We start from the raw sequence: 21,946 nt of genomic DNA, 5'->3' as shown, positions 1-21,946 counted from the left end.
ATAAACACAAACAACCATTCATTCGCCTTTACACCTGAGGATAATGTAAAGAATTAAAATAACTTAACATTTTGTAATGTTGGGCTTAAACCAGCGTAGCTGGAGAAAAGTCACTCAAGCAAGGGGAGAACACGCAAACTCCAGACAGGAAGGCCTAAATCGGGATTAGGACCGTTAAAGTGGATGCACTAACACTTTTCCACAGTGCCTCCATTGTAGTATTAAATGTGACTTTTATTGACGTTTTTTTTTAGAATTATTACAAAAAATTACCAGGAACAAAACATTGGACTTGCCTGAAGAGCCCTGATCTAAATGCTGTGGAAAATATTCAGTCTGGAGAAGTCTCATTGCGAGTTAAAGAAGTCATTGAAAGAAACACCTGATTTTCACGTGTTAATTTTCACTTATTGAAAAAAAAATCCACTTTTAATTTTGTCTGTTTGAAGTTACTTCTGTGATGATTATGGATTTCTTTGTTCATCAGAAGGTTATCAATAATTATTTTACACACATGCAAGACATAGGAGTTGACGATAACTTGGAAATTCCTACTGAGTTTATCTGGTTCCAGGTGGGAGGACATGTTGGAAAGGTTGAAGGAGGAACACCAGAAGACTGATGAGACTCTGACCCTGTGGCAGCAGTATAATCGCGCCTTTGAAAACAGCTCCCGTCAGCTGGAACACCTTTGGTGTCAGTTCTCCTTTTCACCCAAACAGGAACCACAGGTCACAGTCCACCCGGTGGAGGTTAGTTCAAGCACTTCACATTAAATGGAGAATTTGGGGGTGAATCTTCAATCCAGAAATCTTCGTGTAATAAACTATTTCGATTATTTCTATTACCAAACAGGTGGATGGTCACTAAGTGCAATCAATTAATTTAATTCTTAGAACCTTTCTTCTTCAAAAGAATGATTGAATAACCTGCTTGACTCATCACGTACTTACGCTGATTCAGAAGATTAATTCATGGCTGTTATGCCCCGTTTTACTGTGCTGAATTGATTTGCCTCATCTTGTACAGTCCACATGCTACATTAGAGGTTGTTTTGAAAAACAAGCTTGCGGGACATTAGGTCCAACAATTTCACATTTTCCACATCTATCCACAGATACTGGATTGCCATCAGAACACGCAGCATTTTATATTTTTCAAATGAATGAATTAAAATAGACATGATTATTTATTTTCTAATTGCTTTGGCAATGACATTAAATCTAACCTAATCAAAATCTAACCTAATCTAATGTTCCCAGTCACCTGTGTCACCCAAGGTTTTTTTATCTCTTATTCTACTCCCGTTGATAGATTCCTCTTTCTCTTTCTATAACCAATAATAATGTCTATTTTTTATCAATAAAGAAATTGCAGAATTTTGCTATGGATCTTCAAAACAGCGTAGCAGACGTGCTGGCCTTGTCAAAGCCTCTCATTGGCTGTCTCAAACCACCGATTCAAAATTTGGTCCAATCAGAGACCATGGGGCTGTCACTTGAGGTCCTTCTGCTGAACCAGGCGATGTCCGACACAAAGAAAAGTCATCAGGTATTGTATGTAGTACAGGGTAGTTTAACTCAAGTAGAAAAGCACAGGAGAAGTTAATCACTCACAGTGGATTCTCGCAAGTCATACCGTAATTTCTCGAGTATAATGTGTCCTGATGTATAATGCGCACCCCCAAAGTTGACATAAAAATGAGGAAAACCCTTTACCAACAATGTACAATAAGCATCACCAAATTGCTGCGCCCCATATGCTCAAAATATTAGGAAGTTATCTGTAATTATATTTTGTTAGGTTTGTACTTGTATTGTTTTTAAAAAACTGTACAACAATCATTAATAATAATTGTGCATGTGCTGATGTAGCGATAATATATAACTCGGGACACGCCACAGGACACACTTGTCCTGGTCGCTGTAATTGTCAGAACAGAATCCCTCAACCAAATAAAATAAATGCTCAATAATGGCATAACATTATATTAATGTTGTTGATAACATATATAACAGTCTTAAATAAACTGTTTAACACTGTTTAACTTACACATTTTTTGCATGAAATATTCGTGTATAAAACGTTTGTGCATAGTGCAGTTTATCCACTAGATTACACATCCCTGGTCAAGACTTCAAAAGAAGCATCTGACTGACATCTCCAATCTCAAAAATATCAATTGTAGCTACCTTTGGTGCATCATTGTCGAAATCATCATTGATGACTTGGTCCAGTTCCGATGCCTCCTGCATTGCATCATGAACATCCCATCTTTCTCCCACAGCATCCCATGGATGGCGTTTGTGAGGAAACACTTTTTGAATCCCAAGAGTTTTGGTTCACCAGCACAGCCTCTGGCACTCCATTCGGCTCCAATCTGTAACAGCTTGCCTATGTCGTTTAGTGGCTATTAAAACATTGTGATCGTAAACTACGGAGAAACGAGGCTAATGGACACATTTTTAAAAAAGCGAACATTTCAACTGTGTGTACGCTCCTGTTTTTTTTTTTTTTTTTAATGTACTCATTCCGATCATAGCACGTAGTTTGTGCTCACGTTGTTTTGATAATGACCTGAAGCTATTGAGCTCTCGTTGTTTTGCACTGCTGTGCTACGGACGGGTTCCTCGCGTTAGCGATGACACGTTTCTTTTAAAAGTGGCTGCACAACTAGTCGTTGTAGTCGACATTTTTTGTCTTAGTTTAAGTTAAAAAAATTAACGGGCAGTCGTTTCTGATGTTTGCTGCAATAGCAACAAACATGCTATGCTAATGATCATAAAATGGCAATCTCCCGTGAGATTGTTGGTGGCGCACATTACTGTAATATATAGAAATGTGTAACATAAGACATCAAATATCATATTGAAATGTATATGTATACCTTTTTTTAACCACTCTGTGTACCTGTATACAACTACAATGTGATTGTATTTTTTTATTTTTCCTCCATACCTAAATATAATGCACTCTATTAACTTCTTGAAAATATTTTTTTGAAAAATGTGCGCATTGTTTTCGAGAAATCACGGTATAACTAGGATTATAGGAGGCATGTTTGGGGAATATAGATTTTGAGAAGAGTCAGGAGCTACACAGGAGCTCCCAAGCCGAGATTTGAACAGAACCCCTTGACTGTGAGATCGATGTGCTAAAAGTCCCTTTTCTTTGTACAGGAAGATTTAGACAACTACAAACTATTTCACACGCAGCTGGAAGCCCTTGAGCAGCAGACACAAAACATACTGCATGGAGTAAACTCCAGCATGAATGACAAAGAAATTGTGAAGGTTGGTTTGAGTACTTGCCAACAGAGAAGAGCAATCATTGCTTTTTAAAGTTTTACTCAAGATTGTTTTCATCATGGGCTTTTTAAAACCTTTTATTTCTTGGCTGAATAGCAGGAGCTCTTGGAACTTATTGAACTGCTTCCATCACTGGTTGATGTCAGTGAGATGAGCAGCTACATGACACTCAACAGGCAGGAGAAAGACACACTGCACATGCTCAGTAAAAAATGGAACGACGGAGTGGATCGCATGTCTTCTTTGTACAGGTGAGAAAGTTTAATCATTGTGACAGTGAAATGAGACTGCTGTTGTGTAGAATGAGCCAATAGGGCCGAATGTGAAGGTAGGAGGTGTAATTCAATTCTTGAAAAGGGGCTTTTTGGCACAAAATTATATTCCTTTTTTATTTGTATGAATGTCATTTTGTCAGAATTTTGCAACGTGAACATCAGCAGTCCCAAGACTTTCATCAGAAGTGTCAAGAGCTAAAATTGATCATGGAGGAGCTGGAGTCAGAACTTCCAAGAGGCTTCAACCTCCCAGAGATACTTGCTGTCCATCAGGTACAATGTTTCTATATAACGTGGCCAAGTTGAAGATTCTGTATTGAGGAAACAAAACAAAAACCTCAACAGTCCATCCATCCATCAATTATCTAAGCCACTTATCCTCACAAGGGTCGTGGGCCTGCTGGAGCCTAACACAGCTATCTTAGGACAGGAGGCAGGGTACAAGACCTGGTTGCCAGCCAATTGCAGGGTGCATAGAGACAAACAACCATTCGCACTCACAATCACACTTACGGGTAATTCCGAGTCTCCTATTAATGCATGATTTTGGGGATGTGGGAGAAAACCGTAGTGCCCGGAGAAAACCCACAGAGGTACGAGGAGAACGTGTAAACGCTACACAGGTGAGGTTGGTTTGAACCCCGGTCCACAGAACTGTGAGCAGACACTCTAACCAGTTCTTCACCATGCCGCTAACTCAACAGTTCAGTTAATAATCAGTAAACAAGTGATTACATAAAACTACTGTCATAGGTGAGGGAAGTACGTAGAGTATGCAATGTAGTCTTATGAGTACATCACATTGCGTTTTTCTATCTGCGCAAATGTAAGCAAATAAGGCAAATGTTCCAAGAGGCGATTTTAAAAAAGTACCCACAGAAAACTCACAAAAGCATGGGGACAACAGGAAACACATGAAACACATAGAAAGGCTCAAGTCAAAATTGTGATCCTTTTGACTATGAGGCAGAATTACCACAAATACCGTCATGGTGCCTCCCTAGCTATTCGGACTTTGCAAAGGAAAAAAAGTCCCCCTGGCAAATACAATTTGTGTATGCTAGACACACACACTTGGCAAACACATGCCTTACCATATCATAGTCAGTATCAAATGTGATTGCAACTGTGTGACATTATTCTTTTGGAAAGATTGACAGGGCAGTTGATTGTTTGAATCACCTCGTGGCTGTAAAAAAACCATCCATCCATCCATTATCAGGGCCACTTATCCTCACAAGGGTCACGGGAGTGTTGGAACCAAGCCCAGCTATCTTTGGGAAGGAACCACGGTATGCCCCGAATGCCAAGTGCAGGGCATATATCAACAAACGACCATTTGCATACACAATCAAACTGACTGGAAATTTAGGGTCTTGAATTAATACATGAGCGGCACGGTGGAGCAACTTGTTTGAGAATTAACCTCACACTTCTGAGGACTGGGGTTCAAATCCTGGCCCCACCTGTGTCGACTTAGCAAGTCCTTCCCATGCTTGCATGGGTTTTCTCCCACATCCCAAAAACATGCAATAATCGGAGACTCTAAATTGAACCTAGGTGTGATTGTGAGTGTGAATGGTTATTTGTTTCTATGTGCCCTGTGATTAGGTGGCAACCAGTTCAGGGTGTACTCTGCCTCCTGCCCAAAGATTGCTGGGATAGCCTCCAGCACTCACACAATCCAGGTAAGGGAAAGCGGCTCAGAAAATAAGAACGAGAATCAGCTTTAATGTCCAAGTATATAACATGGATGGATGGATTGAATTAATCACGTGTTTTGGGATGTGGGAGGAAACCAGAGTGCCTGGAGAAAACCCACACAAACACGGGGAGAACATGCAAAATCCACAGATGTGTTCCCGGGATTTGAACCCCAGTCCTCAGAACCGTATGTTGGACGTTCTAATCAGTCGCCTACCATGTCGCCCTGTAATGAACATTTTGGCAGAATATTCCATTATAAAAATAGAGTGTTGTGCCAACAGCTCTGTTTAATTCTGCTCTTACTGTGATGATTGTTTATCTGATAGAGTAATCCACATTTCAAATAACTCTCTATGTAATAAATAGAGAGCAAAAAAGCCATATGTGAGGGCAGGTTAGAGTGGGCGATATTGTGCTGTTTTGTAGGTGTGTGAGTGTGCTTTACCTCCAACCTGATTAAAGTCTCTCATTGCAGGCCACGCAACAACTTGCACTTCTCTTGTTTAAGGTGTACATAATCTGCAGACTACTGCTGCCTCCTAAATAGATTTGGTAGTTTGTAACCTACATGAACATGTATTGAAATAACATTCTCATTATTGTGTTGCCTCTCACCCATGAAGAGGCGTCAGATCGAAATGATTGCTGGACAAGAGATTCTCCAAAGTCTACTCTGTAATGCAGTAAAATCCATGGAAATGCAAACCTGGGAGAAAGAGTAAGTGATGGAACATTTAAATATATTAATCTTAAGAGTGTACAGTTTCCGTTTATAGTAATGTTTCCTCTTCAGGTAACCTGAAGTTAAAGTAGCAGCAGCAAGGAATTATCTCATTGAATTCTTAACAGTAACATTTTTGCTCTGGCAATAATGAAGAGACCATCTTGCTTTTTAAAAGTCATCCAAATTAATTTGAAGTGTAACTCTTTTAAAGTAATTCTGACAGTGCCCTTTATTTTCATATATTCTCAAAAAGCCTGGCGATTATTTTTTTTTTTGTCATGGTATGATGTCTTAGTATTTGGTGTTTAAAGCATATTATTGTCACTACATTTGTATTGTATTGTGATTTTTTTATTTTGATTCTTAACTACCTGCCAGTCTAATCAATTTTAGTCATGAAATTCTTCTGTAAAAAAAAAAAAAAAACAAAGACAGAAAAACACATTTAAAGGGCATTATTGTTGCAGAAATGTAAAAGAAAAAATAGTCCAAGTCTATTCTATTTTAGTGAGGATCTAGATAAAGATATTGATATATTTTTTCCACGTGATTCACTGGTGTCAGTGGAAAAAGTCAGCTCAGAATGGCACAGCCTCTCATCCACCTTAAATCCATGAAGCAAATTGAGATTTCATTCAACACAAAAGCAATATTCTTAACAACAGTTTGGCAGAGGTCTGCCTCTATGAAGTGAAATTCTGTTTACCAGGCACATAATGTATATGGTCATTATAACATTGAAAAAGTAAACTTAAACATACAGTATGTTTCCTCCATCAGAGGTCATTTCAGTTTTGTCCAAGGAACCTTGTAGGTTCTTCTCAGTCTGAGAAAAGAAGCTTGCCTTTCTGGGGTCAGGCACAGTCATCAATAAAAATGAACTGATCCGTGGTTTCCCAGCTGCATTTGATTTTTCACTTGTTGGGCATATGACACTGGATAGACACCAATGCGACAAAATGTAGTAACTCGCAGATGTTTCCGGTCTTGGAAGAGCTAAATGTCCTTCTCCTTGATCCTTCCATAAATCCTTTTTGTGGTCTCTTGATACTTGGACAGCCCGAAAATTATCAGTGAGGTCTAAAGGAAAGTTTTTTTTTTTTTTTTCTTCTCTGGATGTTGGAATTGCCAAAGACTGTTAACAGTCGTAAAATCCTACCGGTTTTATGCTTATTGGGCAATTGGTTGAAGGAACTATGACTGACATGTATTTCGTGTGCTGCTGTTTTATTAGTATTTTTGTATGTTCGTTTTTAACAAGCCAAGCCATAATGTTGAACTTTTGATTCTAAAAGCTTGATGTATCCATACATTTTCCATACCACTTATCCTCACTAGAGTTGCGGGTGTGCTGGAGATGATCCCAGCTATGTTCGGGCGAGATACTCCTTGAACTGGTCGCAGTCAATTCCAGGGCATCGAGAAACAACTATTCGCACTCACATTTACACCTAAGGGCAACTTAGTTTTCATTTATACTACCGTGCATGTTTTTGGGATGTGGAAGGAAACCCGAATACTCTGATAAAACCCATATGCAGGCACAGGAAGAACATGCAGAATCCACACAGGTGAGGCTGGATTTGAACCCCTGTCCTCATAACTGTGTCCACCATTCCATTATATGGAGTGAACAGTGCGCTCTTTATGTGTTTTTTTTTTTCCCTTTGTTTGCTCTGGGATGAAATGAAACTTTTGGTTCTGCCGCAGATCTGAGTTCCTGACACAAGTGATCCATTTGCGAGAGAGGTGGTTCAGGTCTTTGTTGCTGACTGGCCAGCGTCAGGCCACAACTAGAGAACAAGTATACCAGTGGAGGATTTATAACCGTGGCATGACGCTTCTGAGGAAGACACTGAAGACACTTGAAACCCTGCTGTCCTCCGATCACTCTTCATTCACTTTACCCCCTGTCACATCACAACGTTTCGCAGATTACTGTCAGGTTCGTTTTTTAGTTAGTCTTCATTTTATTGTAACAGTTCATTAACCCTAAAACCATCGTGCAGATCTTGCAAAGTGCTGTTTTTCAAATAAAGCTTCAATACCGTTTCGGTCAAAAATCGACTTTCCTTCAGTGATTTATATAGTCAACATTTAACATTTCTCTCTGAATCTGCTCAAGTGTCTTGCAGATGGTATGGAGCTTCACTCCTCCATTCTCACAGAGACTTTGGAGGCTGGCAGGCATTTGTGTGAGACCACATCAGACTCAGACAGTCGGGATCAACTAGAGTCGGATGTCCAGGCCATAGAAGGGGACTGGAAACAAACAAACTCACTGTTCCTAAAAAGGAAAGCCCTGGTCAGCACCACTGTTCAGGTAATAGCAATATTAACACAAATCTGCAATTGTGCAACGTTCCTTATTGTTTGGGATTGAATTATATTACATTTTAATGGCAGTTAAATTCCTGTCAAATGAATAGATTTTCCATAAATGAACAGCAACAAAAGATTCTAACACATTACAACTATATGAACAATACTGATGAAGTCAAGAAAAATTAGATGATTGTTCACAACGAAAGAATAACACTAGGTTCATCACCACTCTTCATATGTGCGTGCACCTGCATCACACAAAACTTAACATTGTCCATCCACCCATGGAGTGTGACTGTGTGGCTGAGTTGGACTGGATGCTAGCCAATCTTAGGGCACACTAAAACAAACAAACATTCCTACTCACATTTACACCTAAGGATAATTTAAAATCCCCACTGAACCTTACATTCATGTTTTTTGGAATGTGGAAGGAAGCTTGAATACCCAGTGAAAACCCACACAATAATGTGAAGAACATGCAAACTCTACACAGGAAGGCCTGATTATAACACCTGAACTCAGAACTGTGAAACGGATGTCCTAAGTAACTACTCTTCCACCCTTGGATGTGGTGCCAGTCTTCCCCCTCCTCACTCTTTTGCTCTTTGCAGTCCATACGATTAGAGATTAGACAGTGATTGTTGAAGAACCAAGAGTAGAGCAGTAGAGAGAGCACATACACACACACATACACAAAGATATATCATATCATATCAAATAGACTTTTATTCGAGAGGATGCCGGCTTTGGACTGTAGGAATCCACATTCTGGAAAGAGTGTGGGTTAGTGTCAATGTAATAGGAGGGGGTGGGGTCAGCTTTGCGTGACCCATATCCAGGCCCTGATCCCACCAGAAACACACACAAGCAAACACACACGCACACATACATGCATACATATGCACACATACGTGCACAAACTCTCACATTCAGGCATGGCGTGAGCCTTTGCACAAAGCTCCTGCCAAGAGGGATCAAAGTACAGCTCAAATCTATCGCTGATCCACATCCACAGCTGGGTATCACTGACCGTCTTCATTCCATCGCACTAGCTCCTGAAAAATGTAAAACGCATGTAAAAATATAGCAAAACAGCAACAAAAAAAAAAAAGACATGAACTTGAACAAACATTCAGAAGCAGCAAACTATACCACTGTTGCCCAGTGATTTCCAACCTGTTTAGTTGATATTGACCTAAATGGACAAGCCGTATTCATAATAGAACATTTTGTCACATGACAGTACTTTCAAGTTATATGAAGTGTTAACCTTTTGAAACTCCCTATATTACAGTACAGAGAGTAACACTGGCACCCATAATTGAATTGACGAGCTATTGTGTCCAAATATGTAGATAATTATAGATGATGAAAACCTCTAGCTAATACTGGAAATGACCTTTGTAATAATAATAATAAAAAAATAATAGGTGGTATCTGCATTTCTATACTTTACTAAATGCTTACAAATGAAGTTTTGGTTGCAAATCTGAGTCCTTCATTACAAATAGTGCTTAGTGTTTATATTTAGACCTCTCTAAACCTTCATTAAAGTTACAATGCGATCCTGCATTTTTGTTAAATTAATAGAACTGGTCACGATATCAGGATGAGATAATCACCATTATGTCTGAACTGGATGAGCTGAGGACCCAGATGAAAAGAGAGCTGCCTGTGATGATGGAGGAGTCTGAGGAAGAGGAGCTCCTTCAGGTGATCACAATACCAACATGCACTCGTTGAGGTATTTCTTGTGTATTTGCATTCACACTCATCCTAGTCAAATGTGAATGGATGGATTCTGTCTCACTCAGTTTTGAGAAGGTGCTTTAATTTTTGAATGAGCTTGTTAACGATAAAACAGCCCCTGTGCATGACAACACTTTTGATAATACAAATTGACTGATCTGAAAACAGCAATGCAAGATATTTGGCACTTTTTTCAACCCCTAATTTTGTCCCCTGAAATGGGCTGTTCTGTCCCTGTATGACCAGTGTCAGTTTGGTCCACGTTGGCGGCAGTAACTTGGACTCTTTTCCAGTTAGAGTTGGACTCAACCAAGGCTGGCCTTTGTCACTGATTTTGTCCATAGGTTTTATGGACAGAATCTCTAGGCACATCCAAGGTGTAGAGGGGGTCCGATTTGGTGGCCTCAGCATTGCATCTCTGCTCTTTGCAGATTATGTCATTCTGTTGACTTTATCAAGGTGTGATCTCCAATGCTCACTGGAATGATTTGCAGCCGAGTGTGAGGCGACTGGGATGAGAATCAGCTACTCCAAATCTGAGACCATGGTCCTTAGTCAGAAAAGGGTGGCGTGCACTCTCCGGGTTGAGGATGAAATCCTGTCCCAAGTGGAGGATTTTAAGTATCTTGGATCCATATTCATGAGCGAGGTAAGAATGGAACCGGAGATCGACAGGCGGATCGGTGCAGCGCCTGCAGTGATGCGGAATTTGTATCAGTCCATTGTGGTAATGAAGGAGCTAAATCGAAAGGCGAAGCTCTCAATTTACCAGTCGATCTAGATTCTTACCCTCACCTATGGTCTTGACCCACAGCTTGTGACTGAAAGAACAAGATCCCAGATAGAAGCAGTCAAAATGAATTTCTTCTGCAGGGAGTCCAGGCCCTCTCTTAGAGATAGGGTGAAAAGCTCGGTCATCTGGGAGGAGCTAAGTGTCGAGCCGCTGCTCCTCCGCATTGAGAGGAGCCAGATGAAGTGGTTGGGGCATCTGATTCGGATGCCTCCCTGGTGAGGTGTTCCGGGCCTGTCCCACCAGAAAGAGACCCCGGGGACGACCCAGGACACGCTGGAGAGACTGTGTTTCTCGGCTGGCCTGGGAAGGCCTCAGGATCCCCCTGGAAGAGCTGGATGAAGTGGCTGAGGAAAGGGAAGTCTGGGCATCCCTGCTAAAGCTATTGCCCCAGTGACCCAACCCGGAAAAGCGGTAGAAGGTGGATGAATGGATCATTATTGTTATTACGACTACTCTGACATATCTCTACATGCATATTTGTGATTTGGTTCTTTGTGTAGTGTGCAACATAATATACTGTACATCAGTGGGCAAGTACAATTTTGTGTTGAGAAAAAATAAATTAAATAGGGAAAAAAAAATAAAGACAACCACGCAGAAAAACTAAACCTGGCTGGTCCTCCAATATTAAAGACCACTTGTGAAGGTGATTAACAGTTACCTAGTTACAAATCAGTGTGCTGTTATTATTGGAAACCTCCGTATTACAGTTCACGAGTTTATTAACACAGTTACATTAATGGAGAAAACAAAAAGTGAAATGTAATCTCTCCAAAATAGTTTTGTACTTTAATTGCAATAGTAAACTAAACAACTTCAGTTTTGGTAAACAAATGCAATCACATATCATGTCTTTGTGCTGAAGTACGTCCCCCAGCACCCGAATTCTGTCCTATTGTACTGCCCGTTCCATCAGAGTACCTTTTAGTTTACCCCCCTTTCCCTATTAAATGCCCTCATGGCTTTGCTCCCCTCCCCCATTTAGCCCTCGACCCCCTTTACACTCCCCCTGTCCCATCGGCAGCCCTTTTAATCTGGACGGTCAGAGCGACCAGGAGCAAGAAAGTGTCTACGCACTACATACAGTTTGTTTATGGCTGCCTGACGGTTTTTGCTGTGTATGTCGTGTTTGTGCGATGCAGAAGACGGACCTCTCTCTGCGCCATCTAGCCAGTAAACTGAAGGATCTGGCCTCCATGAAGACCGACCTGTCCCAGTATGTAGCGGTGGCTGATTCTGCTCTGCTGGAGCAGCAGCTGGAACAACTTCACACTCAGTGGGAAGAACTATGCACCAAGGTAAGAGAAAAATAAAAGATGACACACACCAAGTGTAAAATAGCACAGTAAACATGCAGGAGCATTAAAATGTCAGTGCAGGTGGAGTGAGAAGAGGAGGAGGGGGATAGTTTATTCCAGTGATGTTTTGGCGGTTAACAGCAACACAATGCCTCTACATCACACATGCTTGGTTGTGTGATATGAGCTAGTAGTGCATCAGAGGAGGGGAAACTATGTGCTCTTTTCGGTTCATTCACTCTGAACCTAAATACATTTTTCTGAACATATCCACTGCACCACACTGCGCATTTTAATCCAAACAAAAGGTTTGCTCCTATGATTATAGTACAAACACAGCTAAATAACAGCATTAGACAAAAAAATTAAAACTTTAAATGCACATTTACCTGGTTCAATCAAATATTTGATAAGTTACCCGGTAGTTTTAATTATCAAACATGAGACTACTTTTCTGTACAAGCAGATGTTATAAAAATGTTGACTGACATATCTCAACATAAAGTTGAAAGCTGTCCTATGTTTTTATTTTTGCCTGACAGCTTTCAGTAGTCCCTTTTTTGGCTCAATTAAAAACTTTAAAACATTGCTTGGCAAATAGAAAGAGGCTTTTAAACTATTCATTGGCACGATGAACATGAAAATATAAATGTTTTTTTTTTCCTCATTCCTAAAACTGTTGCCTAGAAGTTTTTCACAGTTAAAATGTAGACTATTTTTCAGTCCTATCCAGATTTTTACAACAGGTTTCTGTATTTAACAAGCTCAATCTGCTTGTTGACTAATCACATGAAGTATAGCTGATTTTGTGCATGCAATCTCAGTGAAACTCGGTCTACTCCATAATGAACACGTGGTCAAATTCCGACAGTTAAGCCGTTTGGCTCAAACACACGAAAATACTCTTGTTCAAGAAAATAACAACAGCTATCTCATCCCGTCACTGACAAAGATCATTGCACGATGGCTTAACACTGGTACTAATTGGGTTTCCACTTGAAATGTGTGCTGTCACCTGCTCTACCTTGGCAACAGTAAAGGGGGCTCTCAGGTTCCACAATAGCAATAGCAAGACTACGTCCAATTATCCGGTTTTGTTTCAATGACTGGTGCTCTCTAGGCAGCACTTGTAGCACAACAAAGGTTGCAGTTGGCTATTTACAGTGTTCCACGTTTGTCTTCCAACTATCTGAAGGACTTGTTTAACATCTTGTTTTTTCAGTTAAGCATTAGCTTACTGACAACATGTATTCTGCATAAAAAGCTAATTTTAAAACAGGTTTTGCTGCTACTTTGCAATGTTTACAAAAACACGTTTCATTTCTCTATGTATATCAAATTCTATGACATATCCAGGAGGTTTCAGTACGAGCCACACTGGGCTCTCCAGTCTTGTTAACAGGTTGTAAGTTGGGGGGAGTTGTGGAATGGCTGACAACAGATGGCCCGGCTGGGCTAAAGGGATTCGGGGGGCAGCGTCCATTGTTTCCAGGGGGAAGCACAAAGTCTACACAGGGCTGAAAGTAGTTCTGAATGGCTCCTTCATACTCAAGGGTCCAGAAGACTCACAAATTGTGTGGTCTAAAAGAACCAGGCCTGGTTTAAATCAAATAAATGCCACTAGACAGTAAAACATTGCCACCCCAAATGAAACACTTTTAACCCCCTAAAAGATCATCCCTGCCTCTGCTGTGCAATATGTGATGCTTTCAGGACCTTAAGCTGTCATTAGGAAAATGGACCCTGTTAAACAATCAGACTCTACTGAAGATTTTTTTTTACCCCCATCTGATTACTAAAATTTAGAGATTAAAATAAATTATTCTGATGACTACAAGGAAAAACTGCATTTACTCAACCTTGATTGCCATAAATGACGCGCAAAAACACCAGTCTCGAGTTTCAAAGGACCTAATTGATATTGAAATTCGAGGGCAGGTCTGAAACAAGTATGACATTTGTGTAAATTCAACCATTAATATTATTCAACAATGTGTTAGTTTTTAGTCAAGCTAGTTGGTCGTGACAGTGACCAAAAGATTTAAAATTCTATCAAAGATCAAAATGATTGTTCGTAATATGTCATCTTTTAATTTCATACCACAAAATACAAATTTGAGAATGTGGCATTTGCAACAACATCAAAGATCATAGACACAAAAGCAATGACGCAGTGATGATACTGTTGCATCGTTATAAAACACCAACTAAACATGACTTACTTTGCCATGATGTCACCCCTATTCTGCTCACAGTCCACAGGGGGCATAATTTTTTAGTATGTTGGGATTGCTCTGTTACTTATAGTGTCCTCAAAATATTATTTTGACATTTTGGTTCTGTGACATCATCGCTCGTCATTCAACGCACAATTTTTCATTTGAGTTACCGTTATGTTTATGCCATGTAATCTCGTTATCATTTTCAGGGTTGAGCAGTATTTGTTCAGGAGCTGTAAAACTGCTCGGGCCTTTTAACATTTCATATCCTATTCGACAAACTCCTGCATCTGTCATTGCCAGGTTTACATCTTTTAAAATTAAATATATAATGGAAATATTTCAACTCAACCATGCATGGATGCCATGTACTTGACACTCACCATGACATTTCACTCTTCCCAGGTGTCTTTGCGCAGGCAGGAAATTGCAGACCGCCTTAACGCCTGGACTATATTTAATGACAAAAACAAAGAGTTCTGCGACTGGCTCACACAGATTGAGAACAAGGTGTGCCACAGCGCAGATCTCAGCATTGAAGAAATGGTGGAGAAATTGAAAAAGGTAAATATTGTGATATGTACATTTTCCCTACTGGTTTTCTTGTGAAAAAAAAAAAACACATCAGGCCCCTTGTCCGAGCTTTCTGTTTGTCATCTTGATGAAGTTTGTTTAACTGTGTCATAGATTAGCACAAAGGCCATTCAGTGTGGTCCCACTGTAAATCAGGGTATGTACATTGCTGTCGTATACTTTATTACGATCCATATATATGCAACATGGTCGATGCTGTTTGTAACAGATGGTGGCCTGGAATGGAATGGCTTTGTTTTCTAAAACAACAGTTGTCCCTTCAGTGGCTCACAGAGCCTTTTGTACCTTCGTGTTGAGGCTTGTTGGTTCAGTTACCAAAATAATTGCGAGGAAAATTGAAGGTTTGTTGTTTCTGGTACCGTGAAAGACAAAAATTAGCATGAATTGAAAGTTGCGTAGTCGTTACAAAGTAGTCATTATTAATTGGTAATTGATAATAATTAGCATACAAAGAGTATTGTATGTATATACACAGGTTTAAGGCCATGGTATTGCCTCAAATGTATGATGCATGGTAGTCATTTGTCATTGAAGTAACATAATGTTTTTAAATGTTTCTGTAGGATTGCATGGAGGAAATCAATTTGTTCAGTGAGAATAAAAGCCACTTGAAGCACCTGGGAGAGCAGCTGCTGTTAGCCAGTGACGAGGCCAAGCAGACCCAAGTGTGCGGCTCCCTGCAAGAGGTTAACCAGAGATGGCATAATCTCTTCAGTCACATCGAGGCCAGGTGAGTACGCAACCCGAATGTTCGTGTTCAAGGTTTACTATTGCTCAACAGGGATACAGTCACACATGGAGAGAGGAAAAAAAGACAATTCTTTTAAAACAGAAATGGTCAAAATGCTTTTACTCTCTATATAGGGGCTTGGACTCTGTATTTTTAGACCCTGAGCACAACAAGTTGCTCCAAGCTGTCAAGTTGTCATGGTAAAAAGAACTTACTCTCCATTGACCCTGGTGTCGAAGGGGCTGGGGGGAACCAGTGGCTTATTTCCCTGGAGTAGAAACGCCCCCCCCAAAACAGGTTAATTTCAACAAGGCTACAAAGAGTATTGGAAAAAATGCCCGTCTCCTTTAAAAAACACAACAGCTCTAATTGCTCTGTGAGTCCATCCACCTGCTGTTGCTCGCGGTACTCCGCAGCTGTCAGGAAAACGTGATTTCCAACATACACAAAGCAGGTTAAACCCCCCCCCCCCTCAATCATAAAGGAGACCCTGCTAGACATTGTTGTGACGGAGCAGCTGCTTGAATCGCCTGATAGCGCTGCACACTCGGCCAACCCTCACCAACAAGGATAAAAACTTTGCTAGAATCTCAGACAGGATCTTATGTCCACACCCCCTCCATCTCAGCTCTGTCAGGGTGGGTGGGCAAGGAGAAGGGGCGTGGTCTGTCAGTATCAATTGTATCAGTTATTCTGAAAGCATGATTCAAAAAGAGCATTCTAGGGAGACATCCTTGGCAACATAGGGATCTCAACAATGCCGCATTGTTTGGAATTAGCTCACACATGAACAGAAAATATCCGAAACATTTCCTGGCATTGTATCAAGCATTTAGAGCCAACATATAAGCAGAAAATCAATGGCTAGTAGACAGACAACCACTAACCATAAATGCTATGCAATTTGATTTTAGGATGCAACATAGTTTGTGTTTGACGTTTTGTGAAACACAGACAGCCAGCTGCTGCCTTTTGGTACGGCAATGACTTTGTAAACAATGATTTGTCTAACAGGATGCCCTGACCAATGATATTGCTATAAAACATTTTAAATATTGTGTATTTGATTTAATCGTTATATAAAATGTTTCAGTTGTAATTGTAGAAAAAAATAATGTTTGAAATCAAGGACAATAGTGCTTGGTGTTATTGCTTTCCATTAAGCTTCCCAAATACTTTTTCACTAAAATGTGTCGGGGCTTTTCTATAAAAAAAAAATATATTGCTTTGTAATGAGGCACGGTTAGTATATTGAGATTTATTGAGTTACATGAAAGACGTCCATTTTTTAATAATTAATTTGTAATGTCATATGCTACGCCGAATGCTAGCATATTTTTTTTTTTTTTACATTATTTTTAAGTGACATGAACAACCATTTTTCTATGCCGGATAAGATTTTTTTCTGCATGAATATGGTCCAATAATGCTCATGTTGCTGGAAAGTTCATAATGACGAGACATTATTTTTTATCAGGTGGTTATATAATGCATCTAGTGGATACACTACAGTCACGCTATGTTCTCAACATGTATATTTGTAAGTTCAAGCCCTCCTACAACTCATTTCTCTTTGTCCTCCAACCAAATATCCTCACTGATCTTTTCCCTTCACCCGTTCTGCTCATGTCCTTCTTAGAATGGACCCCTGACCGGGTTTTGTGTCTTTGTTCAGTCTCCACATTAAGCATCTGGCTTTTGTTGAGCTGTCAAAGGTTAGATAGGGCAAATGAGAGCAAGAAACACTTTAGCAGACTGTGATGGTGCTGCAGTGGATAATTTACACCTACTCTACCACCTTTATTTCACCACCGTAAAACCTGAAATGTCAACTAGAAGAAGCAAATTGTATTTTCTCACACAGAGGTTCACATTCAAATTCAGGTTTAAAGAGCAAAACATTGCTTTTGTCTATGTTAGCACACCAAGAGCTTCTAAAAAAACATGCTTCTCCAAAATGTACATTCTTTTCAACCAAATTTATTTTAGACATATCAAAAACAGAGGAAAAAAAAAACATCTTCCCCCCCTTAAAAAAAAAAAATCCACATGCCTAAACTACAGATTTTGATGTGGAACCTTTTTTTTTTTTTTTTTTTTTGCAAAGATTGTAATTTTCTGTTGACCAAGCTGTGGTATCCAAAATAGTGTGATTGGTTGAACAGTTTTTACATATAGAAAACACCTTCAAACTCTTTTTTTGATATCAATACCCAAACATGGTTACCCTTTTTCTTGGAAGGAATCTTATTTGAATCTTCTACATTCTACGGTCCTCATCTATCCATAAGCATTCCTAATATCTGTTATGGTCAAAGTTTTTGGTTTCATTCCCTAGCTCCCCCGTGAACGTGTTCTTTAGTATCCTTGAGCAAGATACTGACCCTCCATTTGTACACTTCATTTCATTAAACATTATGCGACTTGGTGAACGAAGGGAAAAGAACTCTTGAGTACTACCATGATGTTATAAGCACCTACATAGGTCAATCCCATTTATCTTTTACTGTTTGGTTAGGTTTTTATGCTCAAACCCTGGCATCGGGTAGGACCCTGACAACCATTCTCTCGCCACCCATTTACACTCAGGTTTGTTTTTAGTGCTCATTATTTGGGCCGAGAGTATCTCCCTCTCCACCCTGACCAGCCTTGACGGACCTCAACAAAAGAGAAAGGATCAAATGGGGGAATTAACTCAAACTCCCGAATGGGGCACACTTCAGGCTTTTTAAGTCTCGAGGGAGAGCTTCTATTGTCCTCAGCGTTACTATGAGAGCAGTCAGGAGGTCTGTTGCCATGGTGATGGAGGGGGTTCTGATGGAAAACACCTGAGATTTTAAATGAAAGCCCTTTCAACTTTTTTTTTCGCTTGCTTTAAACTTTTTGTTTTTGTCATGCTATATAAATATAGACTGGGAGGATGTCATGCTTTGCATGGTAAATTGAATTTTAAAAAACGCAAGACAACTGGTCCATCAGAGCATTTGGACCCTTTTTTCCTTATGTAAGAAATGTGCCCACCACAACAGATAGGATAAGGCATGGAGGTGTTTTATATACTTTATGACAAATTTGACACCGTGAGCCTCAAATCCATACAACACTTAAAATGTTATTTGATTATTGCTGCTTTGCTCTTGTAACCATTGTATAATACCCAATGTAAAATGTTTCAAAAACTTTCATCACATTGTGTAATCATTCTTATTTAAAATTCAATGGCAAATGTAAATTACTTCTATGAAAGTAATGTACTTTCAAAAGCATTTCCTGGAGCCTGCTGATCATGTACCATGCATGTTCAAACACATTTGCCATATACAGTGAAGAAAATGAGTATTTGAACACCCTACTATATTGCAAGTTCTCCCATTTAGAAATCATGGAGGGATCTGAAAGTGATTTTGGCCCCCTCCTCCACACAGATCTTCTCTACATCAAACAGATTTTCTATTGGGTTTAGGTCTGGAGACTGGCTAGGCCACACCAGGACCTTGATATGCTTCTTACGGAGCCACTCCTTGGTTTTCCTGGCTGTGTTCTTCGGGTCATTGTTATGTTGAAAGACCCAGCCACGACCCATCTTCAATGCTCTGACTGAGGGAAAGAGGTTGTTCCCCAAAATCTCACAATACATGGCCACGGTCATCCTCTCCTTAATACAGTGTAGTCGTCCTGTCCCATGTGCAGAAAAATAACCCCAAAGCATGATGGTACCACTCTCATTCTTCACATTAGGGATGGTGTTCTTGGGATGTAATTCATCATTCGTTTCCCTCCAAACACGGTTAATGTAATTATGACCAAAAAGTTCAGTTTTGGTCTCATTTGACCAGAAAACCTTCTCCCATGACTCCTCCGTATCATCCAAATGGTCATTGGCAAACTTAAGACGGGCCTTGACATGTGCTGGTTTAAGCGAGGGAAACTTCCATGCCATGCATGATTTCAAACCATGACGTCTTAGTGTATTACCAACAGTCACCTTGGAAACGGTGGTCCCAGCTCTTTTCAGGTCATTGACCAATCCTGTCGCGTAGTCCTGAAATGATTCCTCACCTTTCTAAGGATCATTGAGACCCCACGAGGTGATATCTTGCATGGGGCACCACTGTTATTGAAATTGACCCTCATCTTCTTCTATTTTCTAATGATTGCTCCAACAGTGGACCTTTTCTCACCAACCTGCTTGGCAATTTCTCCGTAGCCCTTTCCAGCCGTGTGGAGTTGTACAATTTTGTTCCTGGAGTCTTTGCACAGCTCTTTGGTCTTGGCCACGTAACAAGTTTGAGTCTTACTGATTTTATGGGTGGACAGGTGTCTTTATGGAGCTAATGACCTCACGCAGGTGCATCTGATTCAGGATGCATGGAGTGGAGATGGACTTTCACTAAAAAGTCATCCATTGTGATTTCTGTTTTTTTCTTTTTAGATTATCTCTCTCACAGTGGACATGCACCTTTGATGAAAATCTCAAACCCCTCCATGATTTCTAAGTGGGAGAACCTGCAATATAGCAGGGTGTTCAAATACTTATTTTCTTCACTGTATGCCAAATAAATGGACAAATCTGAGGTTATATGTGTGCATGCGTGTTTGTTTAGAGTGACAAAGTTGAAGGAGACCTTGCTGAGAGTGCAGCAGTTGGACAAAAACATGAGTAACCTCCGGTCGTGGCTTTCACGCGTGGAGGCCGAACTGTCCAGGCCCATCACCTACAGTGTGTGTCATCACCAGGAGATCCAGAGGAGACTTGCAGAGCAGCAGGTAACACACACGTGAACACACACATGAAACATCATACTAAAAATTTTCCAGTGCCTTTCACCTCCTGTCTTTTTTTTTCTCTACATTTCTTAGTGTAATTCTGCTTTGCCAAAACTCACACTCCCATCTTATTATTATTATTATTATTAATAGTTAATAGTTAATTGCAAACAATCCATGGTTTACTTTTGGGAGGGGTTGATTGATGTAGTCGTCCAAGACTTTTTTGTGTTTGTGGTCTTGAAGCAAGGCCTGCAGCCCATCATATGTGTGTTCAGGAGCTGCAAAAGGACATCGAGCAGCATACAGAAGGCGTAACGTCTGTCCTGAACCTGTGCGACCTGTTGCTGAAGGACAAAAATGTTGCTGGCGCCATCGAGGTAGAAAGTGATTCCCTTCAGGAAACCAGTCATAGCCTTGACCAGCGCTGGAGGACCATCTGTGCTATGGCTCTCGACAGGCGACTCAGGTTGGAACTCAAATATCACATGAGAATGATCACGAATTTAAAAGAATATCCGCCCATTTTCTGAGCTGCTTATCATCACAAGGGTTGGGGATTGCTGGAGGGTATCCCAGCTATCATCGGGCAGGAGACGGGGTACACACTGAACTGGTTGCCAGCTAATCGTAGGGCACATAGAGATGAACAACAATCCCACTCACAATCACACCCTGGGGCAATTTAGAGTCTCCAATTAATACATTTTTTTGGGATATGAGAAGACACCAGAGTGCCCGGAGAAAACCTACGCAGGCACGGGGAGAGTATGTTAAATCCACACAAGCTGGGCAGGGACTGGAACCCCAGACCTCAGAACTGTGAGGCCAATCCTCTAATCAGTAGCTCCACCGTGTGTCACGTCCCATCGGAACGAGAGTAGGACCCAAATGCAGGACTCGGACGATGCCAGGTAGTTCAAGGAGAAACGTTTATTATATGCCAAGGTCAGGGATCGAGCAGGGAGTCCGGTGCAGCAGCGGTAGTTGGGACGTCGGGCGAAGAGAGCAGGTGAGCGGGCAGGCAGGAGTCGGTACACAGGAGAACGATCAAAGCAGACAGAAGTATCAAAGGAGTCAAACTTACAAGGTTGGTCGGAGAACAGGCGAAGGTCGGTACACACGGGTTGTCGATCAGCGATACCGGAGCACACGAACGGGACATGAAGCGCAACGAACTGGCGCCGGCCAGTTGTCATCGGGGTCGTATAAATACTCAGCATAATCAGGCTGCATGAGGCGCAGGTGTGCACCTCCCAATCAGAGCAACTCCGCGGACACCCGCACAGCCCAGGCTGGAGCGGCAGGATCATGACACCGTGTCACCTAAATGAATCTAATAAGCAGAAAATATAACTTTTGCATACATATAGTAGAATCTCTACCTAGCGTAAACAACATTTATCAGAGCATGGCCATTAGCACTTCTATTAATCATGAATGTTTCATCTCAA

At 40.7% G+C, this 21,946-nt stretch overlaps 1 protein-coding gene and 1 long non-coding RNA gene across 2 annotated transcripts in view; one reads left to right on the top strand and one right to left on the bottom strand.

Moving 5' to 3' along the window:
- Window positions 1–21,946, top strand: part of LOC133496649 (nesprin-2) — a 73,039-nt gene that overhangs the window by 39,779 nt on the left and 11,314 nt on the right. The window contains exons 44-57 of the mRNA XM_061812465.1: window positions 575–752; window positions 1,369–1,551; window positions 3,180–3,293; window positions 3,405–3,559; window positions 3,724–3,856; window positions 5,914–6,008; window positions 7,725–7,959; window positions 8,140–8,337; window positions 9,933–10,055; window positions 12,027–12,182; window positions 14,807–14,965; window positions 15,559–15,725; window positions 20,330–20,492; window positions 20,771–20,961. Coding sequence (XP_061668449.1) covers window positions 575–752; window positions 1,369–1,551; window positions 3,180–3,293; window positions 3,405–3,559; window positions 3,724–3,856; window positions 5,914–6,008; window positions 7,725–7,959; window positions 8,140–8,337; window positions 9,933–10,055; window positions 12,027–12,182; window positions 14,807–14,965; window positions 15,559–15,725; window positions 20,330–20,492; window positions 20,771–20,961 — 2,250 coding nt within the window. The remainder of the gene's footprint in view (window positions 1–574; window positions 753–1,368; window positions 1,552–3,179; window positions 3,294–3,404; window positions 3,560–3,723; window positions 3,857–5,913; window positions 6,009–7,724; window positions 7,960–8,139; window positions 8,338–9,932; window positions 10,056–12,026; window positions 12,183–14,806; window positions 14,966–15,558; window positions 15,726–20,329; window positions 20,493–20,770; window positions 20,962–21,946) is intronic.
- On the bottom strand, window positions 9,090–21,696 carry LOC133496655 (uncharacterized). Its single transcript, XR_009793831.1, has 3 exons — window positions 21,580–21,696; window positions 12,036–12,170; window positions 9,090–9,397 (listed from the first exon to the last, which is right to left on the bottom strand). It is a non-coding gene; the product is annotated as an uncharacterized LOC133496655 (long non-coding RNA).

This window comes from Syngnathoides biaculeatus, chromosome 23 (genome assembly GCF_019802595.1).
Source record: "Syngnathoides biaculeatus isolate LvHL_M chromosome 23, ASM1980259v1, whole genome shotgun sequence".
Lineage (NCBI taxonomy): Eukaryota > Metazoa > Chordata > Actinopteri > Syngnathiformes > Syngnathidae > Syngnathoides > Syngnathoides biaculeatus.
Note: the sequence above shows the minus strand (reverse complement) of the source record. Positions and strands in the feature narration are given on the sequence as shown.